The sequence below is a fragment of the Dipodomys merriami genome, unplaced genomic scaffold (genome assembly GCF_024711535.1).
Source record: "Dipodomys merriami isolate MVZ:Mamm:240054 unplaced genomic scaffold, mDipMer1.0.p SCAF_19, whole genome shotgun sequence".
Lineage (NCBI taxonomy): Eukaryota > Metazoa > Chordata > Mammalia > Rodentia > Heteromyidae > Dipodomys > Dipodomys merriami.
The window spans coordinates 4,228,399-4,242,756 of NW_027203270.1; the positions used below are offsets into that span (position 1 = coordinate 4,228,399).

Here is a 14,358-nt window from a genome sequence, read left to right on the forward strand (position 1 = left end):
AGGCACTATGTACCTATCTTTCAGCTTTTAAAATATAAATTAAAAATTCATCTTTAATAGTTTTGTGTGTATATATAGGTTTTTGTTGTTGTTTTTTGCCGGTCATGGGGCCTGAACTCTGGGTCTGGGCGCTGTCCCTCAGCTCTTCAGCTCAAGGCTAGTGCTCTACCACTGGAGCCACAGCGCCACTTCTGGCTTTTTCTGTTTATGTGGTGCTGAGGAATCGAACCCAGGGCCTCATGCTTGCAAGGCATGCACTCTACCGCTGAGCTACTTTCCCAGCCCCTGTATGTATAGTTTTTAGCATTTCCTCCATCTAAGATCATGTTATCAGGGCTAGAAAGGTGGCTTAGTGGTAGAGTGCTTGCCTTGCATGCATGAGGCCCTGGGTTTGATTCCTCAGCACCACATACACAGAAAAAGCTGGAAGTAGAGCTGTGCTCAAGTGGTAGAGTGCTAGCCTTGAGCTGAAGAGCTGAGCAACAGTACCCAGGTCTAGACTTCAGGCCCCACAACTGACAAACAAAAATCATGTTATCTGCAGACAATAGGTACATTTTTAGTTGTCCAGTGCTAAGGATATGTTGTTATGCTTTCTAAAACATATAAAACACCAACTTCTGCTGAGATCTGAGGATCAGGGTTCAAAGTCTGTCTTGGCAGGAAAAGTCTGTGAGACTCTTGTCTTCAATTAACCACCAGAAGTGGAGCTGTGACTCAAGGTGGTAGAGACAGTAGCCTTGAGCAGAAAAGCTCGGTACAGCACTCAGGCTCTGAGTTCAAGCACCATGACTTGCCAAAAAAAAAAAAAAAAAAGGCTAGTGCTCTACCACTTGAGTCACAGCTCCACTGCCAGCTTTTATTTTTATTATTTTCTTGTAAAGATGCTATACAGAGAGGTTACAATTACACCAGTAAGGTAATGAGTACATTTCTTGTAAATTGCCAGCTTTTGATGATTAATTAAAGATTCTCATGGACTTTCCTGTCAGACCTGGCTTTATGAACCATTATCCTCACATCTCAGCCTCTTGTGTAACTATGATTATAGTCATGAGCCCTGGCACCCAGCTAATGGAAGAGTTTTTAAAAATCCAAAAGAAAAGATTAATTCCCCTAATTTCTTTTCTCTTTCTTTCCTTCCTTCCCTCCTTCCTTCCTTCCCTCCTACCTTCCTTTCCTTCCTTCCTTCCTTTCTTCCTTCCTTCCTTCCTTCCTTTCCTTCCTTCCTTCCTTTCTTCCTTCCTTTCTTCCTTCCTTTCCTTCCTTTCTTTCTCTCTTTTTTTTCCACAGTCATGGGGCTTGAACTCTGGGCCTGGGCATTGTCCCTCAGATCTTCAGCTCAAGGCTAGTGCTCTACCACTTAAGCCACAGTGCCAATTCCAGTTTTCTGAGTGGTTTATTGTAGATAAGAGTCTCCTGGACTTTCCTGCCCCAGCTGGCTTTGAGCCATGATCCTTAGATCTCAGTCTCCTGAGTAGCTAGGATTACAGGCATGAGCCACCAGTGCCTGGTTAATTCCCCTAATTTCTCGAGTAGGAAGCCAGAAATTGCTACCATCTTGAAGCTAAAGGACAAATCTGAAGGAAGAGAGTTTCTGGAGCTTAGGGACTGGGGTCACTGGTCCATACTGGAATTCTAGTAGGTACTTTCGGGGGAACAAAGCTACAAAGATGATGCAACAGGTCTTGTGACTGAGATAGAGGTCCCACCTTCCAATTTCTTGTCAGTGCCTCTCAATGAGTAAATCTTATCGACAATTGAGTTGTCATAGGACCCTAGTGAGTACAGTTTGAAAGAGTCAGCCCTCCTGTATTATAGAGCAGAACAGAGGAAGGAATAAATACAAGAGTAAAGACAAAAACTGACACAGAAATAAACTTTTTCATTCTTAAAATCAACTTTATTGGTACATAATTTATAATTTATATACAGTATACTTTGTGTGTGTTTATGTGTGTGTGTGTGTTGGTACTGGGGCTTATACTCAGGCCTTCAGCTCTCAATGATATTTTTCACTTAGACTGGTACTCTATTAGTTGAGTCACAATTCCACTTTTGGCTTTTTTTTGCTGGTTAATTGGAAATACGTGTTTTTCAAATTTGTCTGCCTGGCTCACTTTGAACCTTGATCCTCAGATCTCATTATCCTGAGTAACTAGGATTATAGGTGTGAGCTACTGGTGTACATTTTACAGTATACTTACTTTAAATGTGTACTTTAAATATATTTAAAAAATACATTGATAATACAAAGGAGTTTCATTGTGATAATTTCATAGATGCCTATAGTGTATTTTGAACAAGTAAGTTCACCCCTCTCTCATTGTTGGTTAGTTTTTCCTTGTCTTTTGTTGGTTTTGGTGTTCCAAAGGTCTTGCTATACTGGCATTAAACTAGTATGCAGTCCAGGCAGATCGTGAATTTGTGATCCTTCTTTCACCTCCTGAATGCTGGTATTACAGATATTACCACTATCCCCAGCTCGCTGCCTAATTTTTAGATATAGATCCTTTTGTCTTATTTCCTTTTGGAACATAATGTTTTTGAGATTCATCTATGTGTTTTATACCACATAATTCATTTATTTTTAGTGCTACAGAATCCATTGTATGAATGTAGTAAAATGTATCCATTTATTTCCTGGGCATCTCAGTTATTTCCAGATAGGAATAAAACTTCTGTGAGCATTTATATATAATTTTTGTGTGTATTGAATATTGTTTTATTACTCATTGGTAAGTATCTGAAACAGGAATTAGTGAATCACATAAGGAACTACCAAACTCAAAAGTTCTTGTTGGGCTGGGAATGTGGCTCAGTGGTACAGTGCTTGCCTAGCATTCATAAAGCCCTAGGTTTGATTCCACAGTACCACATACACAGAAAAAGCCGGACATGGTGCTGTGGCTCAAGGGGTAGACTGCTAGCCTTGAGGAAAAAAAAGTCAGGGATAGTGCTCAGGCCCTGAGTTCAAGCCCCAGGACTGACAAAAAAAAAGTTCTTGGTAAGCTTATAAATATTATCATGAATGTCTGTGAAAGGGAATTGTGTATTTCTTCAGAGGGCTAAGAGTTAGAAGGGGAGGTTTTAATCTCCAAAAAAAAAATCTGAAAAACATTAAATCTCCTTGAGATACATGATGCATTTTGTTGCTCAGTACTTTTTTTTTTTTTAATAATAGGAATGTCTAGAGAGTTTGTAAGAGGGAAAAGAAAGCCAATTGTGTAAAATAGAGACTTTTTGGTGTTTTGTTTTGTTTTTTTGTTCTGTCCTGGGGCTTGAACTCAGGCCTGGGCACTGTCCCTGAGCTCTTTCCCTCCAGGCTAGCATTCTACCATTTTGAGCCACAGCTCCACTTCATGGACTTTCCTGGCTGGCTGGCTTTGAACCACAATCCTCAGATCTCAGCTTCCTAAGTAGCTAGGAGTACAGGCATGAGCCAACGGTGCCCTACTAGAGACTTCTTGACAATGGCAAACTCATCCTACACAGCTACTCTGAGATCACAGCACTTACTGTCAGCAACCTGGCAAAACTACTTTGTTAAATGGATGCAGTAGGATCCGCATTGGTCTTTGTGAAGCAATATCTTTATGAATATAAGCAAACACGGCTCTCATTTATAGTAATATACAGGTGTGGGCTTTTTCTTTTACTCTTAGAAGTAATGTTTCACCAACATACATCACTTTCCTTTGATATGTGGGTTGAGTCATAAATTAATGTCACAAATAAATGTCATGTAAATGAGGAACGCAACCACATTATGAAGTAGGAAGGTGTAGCTTGATATGAATTGTTAAAGCTGACAGCTATGTACTCTTGAACTAAATGTCATCATGTCAAATTCTGAGATATTAACATTTGCTGGAATTTAAAACTGTGGACATTTAGGTTTGCAGCCTAAAAACGTTGTCAGTCTTCTACATTTTCTAAAATGGAAATGAACAGGTGGATTGAAAACAGAAGTGAGTTTAAAGATGCTTGGCATAGAGAAATTGCTTTATACTGAGTGGCGTTTTAAAATACATAAATACATTTAGTATGTCTGGAAACAGACTTATTGGGTCTTTCCATTTTACCTTGTGGGAAAAATAGTTTTAGAAAACTCAAGTGCATTACTCACTATATATTTTCTATCATGTATTATTTAATCTCAAGCTAGGAGAGAGCATGGAACTCCAATTTACATGATGCCATAATGTACATTAGTAAATTCAACCCACTTAATCTTAAAATAACAGTATCAGGTCAGGGATTTAGAAAACTACAATATGAAAACAGTTGGCTTGGAGACTCCTTTGCCATGAATAACTACCTGCAAGTGCATTTTCAGATCCTAAATCCAACTGAAACCCAGAAACAATAAATGGAATGGGGTGATACTTTCTGCGAACATATTTTTCAAAGCAGACAAAGAATCACTGTTTTCAGAATTACATATTGCTATGGACATGGCAGTATTCAGTAATGATGCTATCATCCAAATGGCTGTATAACAACACAACTTCTTCCTTTCCACTCTAAGCAATAGTTAATAATAGATGTGTATATCAATTGGTAAGAAAATTAGAATCAAAGTCCTTTCATTTCCAACACAGGAAAGAAGGGACACAGGAGGTTATCGAAAGAAGAGCAAAGAAAATACAGGAAAAAAATACAGACTCTACTGTGTAATAAAGTCAGACATGCATCATACATATAAATTAAAGATAATGTCTTAGTATGGTCGAAAACTACTAATGGGTGAAATGCATGGAATCTCTTCATGGACCAAGTCCAATTTGTGCTCTTCATGGACCAGGTCCAATTCGTGCTGTATCACTTGCCTATGACCTTGAGCAAAGTCATCGTGTTTAAAGCTTGGTTTCCTCATCTGTTAAAAAATCATAATGGTAATAGCTTCTACCTCAAGAGACTGAGGCAAGGATTAAAGGATTGAAAACAATTTGTCAGCTACAAAGCCCTATACAAACAGGCCTTTTGGATACATGTACTGATGAATTTTTCAGAGACGAGTTAAGGAAAAAGCATTTAACAGATTTTGGAGCCTAAGATTTGGGTTGTAATTCCAGCCCCCGCCATGGCTACAAGTTTTGAGACACCAAAGTAAGTAAATTACTAACTTAATTTTCAGTTTTATGTTTTTTGAGCAATGGGGATCACATCACTTCACAGAATCAAATGAGAGAATCTACCGGTGAGATGATTGTGCCTCAGCCTCCATTACCCAATGAGTGTCATCAAAAAAAGGTGTACGGTGTGTGTGTGGCAGTCTTAAGGAAAACTGAAGTAAAGGTAATCCAAGAGGTAGCCAAGAGGTAGACTCGCAGCTAGCTGTCCTAGGTCACTCTTGGAGACTAGGGTCCCCATCCACTAAGGACATCTGGAGTCCTTATGTCCTTCAGACTCCGAGGACTCGACGGGAAGGACCCTGAAATTCTTAGAGCCGGTTGCCATGGGGACAGTCTCTAAGCAGCGTGGGCTGAGCTCTCGGTAGGGATTGAGGGTGGGCCGCCGCTGGACCCCGCGCGCGTGCCCGCCACCAACTTTCCCTCCAGACCCGTGAGGGGCGGCGCGCTCCGCCCCACCCCCGGGGCCGCGCACGTCCTCCCTCGGTGGCGCGCACGCCTGCGGGAGCCCTCTCCAGGCAACCTAGTGCTGATCGCTCGTGCCGGTGCGGCGGTTAGCCATCCGAGCGGGAGCTCGAGGCTCGCACGCAGCCCCCTCCCCTGGCTGGGCTTTCTCCCACCTCCTTTCCTCCTCCCACCCCGGTCGACCCCTGGGCATGAGCAGTGATGGCCGGCTGCATCCCTGAGGAGAAAACTTACCGGCGTTTCCTAGAGCTATTCTTGGGCGAGTTTCGTGGACCGTGCGGCGGCGGCGAGCCGGAGCCAGAACCCGAACCCGAGTCCGAACCCGAACCCGAACTGGGAGCCGCTGAGGCGGCCGACGCTTCGGTCGAGGAACCGGGGGAGGAGGGGGCGGCGATAGCGGCGACGGAAGAGGGAGAGCAGGACCCAGACCCGGAGCCCGAAGAGGAGGCGGTGGAGGAGGAGGAGGCGGCGGCGGCGGCAGCGGCAGCGGCTGAGGGCGAGGAGGAGGAGGAAGAGGAAGAGGAGGCGGCGGCGGCAGAGGCGGCGGCGGCGGCCGCCGTTCCCGGGCACTCGGCCGGGCCGCCGCCGCCGCAGCCCCAGCTGCCGCCGCTTCCCCCGCTCCCGCGGCCGCTGTCGGAGCGCATCACCCGCGAGGAGGTGGAGGGCGAGAGCCTGGACCTGTGCCTGCAACAGCTCTACAAATAGTTAAGTAGCGGGGCCCGGCCAGGGGGTGGGCCCGCGGTCCTGGTGGCGCCGGCCTCGGACGAAGCTCCCCGCTACCCGCCCTCCCCCCCACCGCGCCCTTCAAAGACAAAATCCCCCCGACTGTGATCTTTTTCACGCTTTTCACTCCCGCACCTAGTGCTGCGGAAAGCGCCCCCGCTGCTCGGACTCGGGCGGGGGGATTGTGCGCTGCCCACGGCCGCCCTGCGTCCCTGCGCCGGCCTCCCGACCCCTCCTTCCCTTTCCCCCCTTCTTGCACATCGGCCGCCGGCTTCTTGCTTCACTTCACACACCCTGCCTCGGAAAGGAAGGTCTTTCCTCCCAGTCTTGAGCTTCCCCCCCACCCCCCCTTCTTTGCAACACCTTTCTTTCCGGAGGTTTTTCCTCCCACCCCCTGTCTGGCTTTCCCGGGCTGGCTCCCCGGTTGTTTAGCGGCACAGACCGCCGCGACTTCTTTCTAGACTGAGCTGTGAGGTGCCTCCTGCGTAACCGCAGCAATGCCAATACCGGACCCGCAGATCCGGATGAGCAGAGAGACTGGAGTATAGATGTTTTCCATCAAGGCGCTAGGGGTTGAAAGTGGAGAGCTCTGTAGATAGATGGTTTAAGACACCACGGGTAGCCTTAGTGTCTTCAGAGGCATTTGGCTGCTCCTAATGGAGGGAGGTGGGAAGGCGAAGTCACATTTTGGCCAAGTGAGCCTTCAGGTGAAAAGCAGGATCATAATTGGTTAAAGTGGAAAAGTCAGGCTGGCTTGATAAAATTGCAATTAGGTGCAGTATTTTCAGTCCATTAAGCAGATGGGGTAGGAAGTGGAGGGAAAGCAGATGGCTTGCTACCCAGATGTAAGTCTAAAATAGAAAGGTCAAGGCTTTGCCTTTCATCCCAATACTGGTTTTTGTGGGCTTGAAATAGAAACTGTTTACAATTGCGTTTCTTTCTAATTGGAATTGTCCTGAAATAATGACAAAAGGGGAATACTAAGAAGCCTCTGAAAACCTGAATCTTTTGCCATCCAGCTAATAATTGAAATGAAAGGTGTTATTCTGACCATTCAAAAAGTTTAATACTGCATGGTTCACTGCAGTTAAGTTCAAATTTACTTGGATTTTCTCAAAAGCTTAAGTGAAAGAAGGGCCTTGAAAATAAAGCTCTTTTTTTTTTTAAATCATCATCCAGCCCAGTAGACACCTGATCAAATCATTCTCTTGTTAAAGCAGCCATTTATCAAAAGGAAAAACCATTTAACAAATCTACTGTAAGTGAACTCTGCTGATGTCTCAAACTCTATAAGTTATCTAAAATTTAATTTTAAAATAATATTTGGTTACCAAGGGAATAATGATTTTTTTTTTGGGGGGGAGGAAACCAATAAAAAACATGGCGTGTAATAACCACCACCCAGGGATAAACAGCATTAACGGTTTAGAGTATGTCTTGTCTTTATAAACTATCAGAGAAAAGGAATATGAAATGTCATTTCTTCGGTAATATTTAAAGATACTTAAAGATTTCACTTAAAATGGAAATATTTATCAAAGTGAGGGAATTTGTCTTATCATTAGACTAGCATTGTTTTGACAATTTTTACCTCTGCAAATGCAGTTACAGAATTGAAGGAACATAGTTCAAACATTAGAGAATGTCAAAAGAATTTTAAAAGATCACTAGTTTAATATAACCGTGAACATCTTTAAATAAATAATTAAAAAAAATGAAACCCATATAAGATGATGGTATGGTATGTGTTTTTAATATGGGGGGAAAATGATTAATTTTGAGAACAGAACTTTTGATTTGAAATAAATTTAGCAAAATTAAAGGTGAAAATATGTCAACTTTAAGAGATTTCATATAAAATCAGATTTTATAATGTGCTCTGTTCAGATGTTGTTAGCCTGTTTTTAATCAGGCTGGCTGTTTTTAAAATGGCTGGCTTGTTTATGTAAAGTATCTTTAAGGTTCTGTATGGGTTAAAAAAGTTTTAAAAACCCATAATGACACCTTTAGTTTTTATCTTATTTATAAAAAAAGAGCATATGACTTAGTCACAAGAATCAACACAGTAAAACTTGTTAGAGATAAAACATTTTTCTGTTCAAGCACTTAATTTTACAGATGAGAAAACTGTACATCTGTTCAGATGCAATAAAGACAAATTATCCAGAAATGATTATAGTATATTTGTTGGTCATGGGCTGAACTCTGGGCCTGGGAGCTGTCCCTCAGCTCTTCAGCTCAAGGCTAGCACCCCACCACTTGAGCCACAGCACCACTTCCAGCTTTTTTTCTGCTTATGTGGTGCTGAGGAATCGAACCCAGGGCCTCATGCATGCAAGACAAGCACTCTACCACAGAGCCAACTTCCCAGCCTGATTCTAGTATTTTTTTAATATAGTCTCTGAACTTCAGAACTCTCCTTGATAGAATTGATATGCTGTTTTTCCAGTTTTTGAGGAAGTGCTTAGAAATAATTGTGATTACCAGTATGTTGGGAATTACTTATTTGGGGGAAATGGAAATATTTTTTAAATGATTTTCTTGCCTGGGTGCTGGTGGCTCATGTCTATAATTCTAGCTACTGAAAAGATCGAGATCTGAGGATTGCAGTTCAAAGTCAGCTTGGGCAAGACAGTCCGTGAGACTCATACCTCCAATTAACCCTCAAAAGCCAGAAGTGGAGAAGCATCAGCCTTGAACAAAAAAGCTAAGGTACAGCAAGCATCCAGGCCCAGTTCCCTTGCCACCTCCACTCCCCCAAGAAAGCTGTTTTTTTTACTCATAGTGTTTGAGAAATGCTGGTCCTAGGACTAGAACTCAGCGCCAGGGTGCTAACCCTTGCTCAAGTAAAAAAAAAAAAAAAAGCTTTCTTTTCTTCTTTCTTCCTTCTTTCTGTCCTCTTCTTCTTCTTCCTCTCCTTCCTCCTCTTCGTCTTCGTCTTCTTCCTCCTCTTCTTCTTTGTCTTCCTCCTCTTCTTCCTCCTCCTCCTCCTCCTCTTCTTCCTCCTCTTCCTCTTCCTTCTTTCTTTTTCTCTCTACTCTCTTCTTTCTTCTTTCTTTTGTTCCAAGTGATTAATTGGAGATATGAGTCTAATGGATTTTTTCTTTCCTAACTGGCTTAGAATCATGGTCCTCAGATCTCAGCCTCCTCAGTAGCTAGGATTCAGGCATGAGCTACCAGTGCCCAGTTAATTTGAAAATTCTTAAATCTTTGAAAACTGTCATGCCAGTCAAATGATACTAAAATTCCTGAATGAACTTACATGAACTATATATTTATCAATTTGATAATTGGGACTAAAGAATATAACACCACATTTAATACTAGCTTCATAATGCATTTTTCTGTCAGTATTTAGAAATATGTATGACTATTAAACAGATTGAGGATCTCTGAAGAGAAATACAAGTGTTTCTTGATATTATTTTAAAGTGTGCACTGGTTGGGCTGGGAAGGTGGCTCAGTGGTAGAGTGCTTGCCTTGCATGCATGAGGCTCTGGGTTCAATTCCTCAGCACCACATAAGCAGAAAAAGCCAGAAGTGGTGAAGTGGTACTGTGGCTCAAGTGGTAGAGATGCTAGCCTTGAGCTGAAGAGCTGAGGGACAACGCCCAGGCCCAGAGTTCAGGTCCCAAGACTGACAAAAAAAGTTTACACTAGTTGAAATTACTTGTGAAGGCCCTGGGTTTGATTTTTTTTTTTCTTTAATTACTTTTAGGAAAAGTTAAAGAAAAGAAAGTGGCGCGCGCACGTGTGTGTGTGTGTGTGTGTGTGTGTGTGTGTTAGAACCAGTTGTCAGGCCGTGTGTGTGTGTGTGTGTGTGTGTGTGTGTGTTGGAACCAGTTGTCAGGCCGTGTGTGTGTGTGTGTGTGTGTGTGTGTGTGTTGGAACCAGTTGGAACACAGGCCGTGTGTGTGTGTGTGTGTGTGTGTGTGCGCGCGCACGCTAGTTGGAACTCAGGCCTGGGCACTGTTCTTTAGGTTTTTCACTCAAGGGTAGTGTTTTACCACTTGAGCCACAGCTCCACTTCTGGCTTTTTGTTGGCTAATTGGAGTCTCAGAGACTTTCGTGCCTAGGCTGGCTTTATTTTATTTTTTTTATTTATTTATTTTTTGGTTGTGGGGCTTGAACTCTGGGCCTGGGCGCTGTCCCTCAGCTCTTCAGCTCAAGGTGAGTGCTCTACCACTTGAGCTACAGCGCCACTTCCGGTTTTCTGGTGGTTTATTGGAGATAGGAGTCTCACGGTCTCTCCTGCCTGGGCTGGCTTTGAACCTCGATCCTCATATCTCAGCCTCCTGAGTAGCTAGGATTACAGGCGTGAGCCAACAGCGCCCGGCTATTTTATTTTATTTTTTAATTTTGTTTTTGGGTCCAGTCGTGGGGCCTGAACTCTGGGCCTGGGAGCTACCCCTCAGCTCTTCAGCTCAAGGCCACTTGAGCCACAGCGCCACTTCTGGCTTTTTTCTTTTTGCTTATGTTGTGCTGAGGAATCGAACCCAGGGCCTCATGCATGCAAGGCAAGCACTCTACCACTGAGCCACCTTCCCAGCCCCTAGGCTGGCTTTAAACTATGATCCTCAGATCTCAGCCTTCCAAGTAGGTAGGATTATAGGCATGAGCCACCTTCGCCCAGACAGTGACATGTTTTCCTCACTATTTTGGTTCTTTCACATTTTGGAGTAGGAACTTCAGACATATGTCATTCTTCGTTTTGGCAAACTGAAAGTTCAGGACTAAATTTTTTTTTTCTTTTTTGGTTGGTCATGGGGCTTGAACTCTGAGCTTGGGCGCTGTCCCTGTGCTCTTCAGCTCAAGGTGAGCACTCTACCCCTTGAGCCACAGCGCCACTTCCATTGACTAAATTAAAAAAAAAATCAATTATTTAGGGCTGAGAATGTGGCTTAGTGGGGTTTGATTCCTCAGTACCACATACAGAAGTGGCACTGTGGCTTAAGTGGTAGAGCACTAACCGTGAGCAAAAAGAAGCTCAAGGATATGTTCACTCAGGTCAAGCCCCAGGACTGGCAAAACAAAAAAAACAAAAAAACAAACAAAACCAATTCTTTAGATAAGGCATCCAGGCTTAAATTAAGAAAATATAAGTTGGCAATTTCAAAGCAGATTTCCAAAAATTAAGGTGGAATTTTTGCCTTTCATCTTCAAAATGGAAAATTTATATTTTTACATATTCCTCAGATAGATAAAATGTAACATTCTGAAAGAAAAATAATTTAAAAATTGCTAGACTTGGTGGTGCTAGCCTGTAATCTCAGCACCCATGATACAGAGGAAGTAGGATCAAAGTTTGAGGCCAGCCATTAAAATACATAGTGAGACTGTATCTTAAAAATTAAAAGAAAAATTACTTTAAAATGTTAATGGAGGGCTGGGAAGGTAGCTGAGTGGTAGAGTGCTTGCCTTGCATACATGAGGCCCTGGGTTCGATTCCTCAGCACCACATAAGTAGAAAAAAGCCGGAAGTGGTGCTATGGCTCAAGTGGTAGAGCGTTAGCCTTGAGCTGAAGAGCTGAAGGACAGCACCCAGGCCGAGTTCAGGCCCCACGACCGACCAAAGAAAAAAAAAAAGTTAATGGATTAGAAAGACCTCTGTTGCCGGGCACCGGTGGCTCATGCCTGTAATCCTATCTACTTAGGAGGTTGAGATCTGAGGATGGAGGTTCAAAGCCAGCCCAGGCAGGAAAGTCCTTGAGACTCTTATCTCCATAAGCCACCAGAAAACCAGAAGTGGCGCTGTAGCTCAAGCAGTAGAGTGCTCACCTTGAAGTGAAGAGCTGTGGGACAACACCCAGGCCCAGAGAAGCCCCACAACCGCCAAAAAAAAAATTAAGATATTCCTGAAGCAATTACATATTTTCTAATGATGCACTATTAAAATTTCCTTCTCTCTCCCTTAACTTCTCCCATATCTTTCCTTCCCTTCTTGCCTTATTTTCTCCTATCCCCCACCCTTTTTTTTTCCTTTTTGCTATGGGGATTGATTCTAGAGCCTGGTGCATGATAGGCATGCACTCTACTACTAAGCCACATCTCCACCTCCTGAAATATTTTTTTTTAATTTTTTATTGTAAAGATACTATACAGAGGGTTACAGTTACATGAGTGAGGTAATGAGTACACTTCCTCTTGAACATTGTTACCCCCTCCATTGTTTTCCCCCTACCATCCCCTCCCTCCCTCCCTTCCCCGAGGTTCTTTTTTTTTTTTTATTGTGATTAAGTGATTTCATAATTTCTGGAAATTCACAGTATTGTGGAATAATGATGCTCATTTAAAGTCACAAGTTCATTCTAACTTTCCTGGAGCAATTGTCTATCACAGTCTGTAATATATAACGGTGCTCACATGTTTATACCATATATGTGATCAGCAGCATGGGGATATTTGGTAGTGGTTCAACCAGATGAGTGGGAGTTCTTTGTTTCTTAAGTCCTGTTAGTTTTGTCATATCACCTAACATTTTGGATTTAGCATCCACTTATCAGGGAGACCATGTACTGCTGAAATAATTTCTAATAAATCCATAAGTGATCTTTTTTTTTTTGCTGGTTGTGGACCTGAACTCTGGGCCTAGGTGCTGTCCCTCATCTCTTCAGCTCAAGGATAGCGCTCTACTGCTTGAGCCACAGCGCCACTTCCGGCTTTTTCTGTTTATGTGGTGCTGAGGAATCGAACCCAGGGCCTCATGCATGCAAGGCAAGCACTCTACCACTGAGCCACCTTCCCAGCCCCCATAAGTGATCTTGTAGCAAATGTTACTACTGTGAGGTTAAATAGAACAATACTGTTCTTTTTAAAAATTATTCAATATTAGGGATAAATCTGTTTTAATCCAGCAAGGGAAAAAAGCTGAATTCTTTTTTAGAGCTATATGTCATCATGTTTTCATTTATTTTGTCTGGGATGGGCTTCCCAAGGGGGAGACACATATCTCAGCAGGCTGGCAAAGTTAAGTAGTTCCAGATGGTTTGCAGTACTATTGAGAATGGTACTTTAAAAATGATTTGGAATAGAAAATTATGGGTTGTAGACACTAATAACTGAGTTGTATTGAACCATGAGTGACTTTGGTATAGGTCAGAAAATCAGTCACCTTTGTCTCATTTTTACATGTATACATGGATGAAAGTTATATAATAATGCCACTTATTTTAAAAATTAAATGTTTTGGGGCTGGGAAGGTGCTTGCATTGCATGCAAGAGGCCCTGGGTTCTATTCCTTAGCATATAAGCAGATAAAGCCAGAAGTGGTGCTGTGGCTTAAGTGATAGGGTGCTAGCCTTGAGCTAAAGAGCTGAGGGGCAGTGCCCAGACTCAGAGTTCAGGCCCCATGACTGACAAAAAAATAAAAAAATAAATTACATGTTTTTTCTTGTGTTCACAAAGTAGAAAAACTTACATAAGCAAAAAAATATATATGAATACCATTTAGTGTTAATCTTATTTCACAGGTTTTCTTTTTTTTTTTTTTTTGGTCCGGTCATGGGGCCTGAACTCTGGGCCTAGACGCTGTCCCTCAGCTCTTCAGCTCAAGGCTAACGCTCTACCACTTGAGCCACAGCGCCACTTCCGCCTTTTATCTTTTTGCTTATGTGGTGCTGAGGAATCGAACCCAGGGCCTCTGGCATACAAGGCATGCGCTCTACCACTGAGCCACCTTCCCAGCCCTCACAGGTTTTTCTTATAATCTGATAAGTTCCACTTCTCTGTGAGCTTTTAATTTGCTCATCCTTTTTTGGGGGAGGATGGGGTTGCCAGTTCTGGGGCTTGAACTCAGGGTGTAGGCATTGTCCCTGAGCTTTTTTTGTTCAAGGCTAGCATTCTACCACTTGAGACACAGCTACACTCTAGCTTTTTGGTAGTTTATTAGAGACAAGAGCTTTCCTGCAAGGGGTAGCTTTGAACCACCACCTTCAGATCTCAGCCTTCTGAGTAGGTAGGATTATAGGTATGAGCCACTGGCACCAGGTCTTCTTTTTAATTTTTTTTTTAAATTTCAAGGGTTATTTTATGTTTTT

General features: G+C 42.8%; 1 protein-coding gene across 2 annotated transcripts in view; it reads left to right on the forward strand.

Annotated features, from left to right (window-relative positions):
* Window positions 1–5,635: 5,635 nt before the first annotated feature.
* Window positions 5,636–14,358, forward strand: part of Ppm1e (protein phosphatase, Mg2+/Mn2+ dependent 1E) — a 117,558-nt gene continuing 108,835 nt past the window's right edge. Inside the window, exon 1 of one of the 2 annotated variants that reach the window (XM_070027043.1) lies at window positions 5,636–6,304. In XM_070027043.1, the coding sequence (XP_069883144.1) occupies window positions 5,802–6,304 (503 nt within the window). In that variant the 5' untranslated portion in view covers window positions 5,636–5,801. The remainder of the gene's footprint in view (window positions 6,305–14,358) is intronic. The other variant, XM_070027042.1, reaches the window with a different exon arrangement.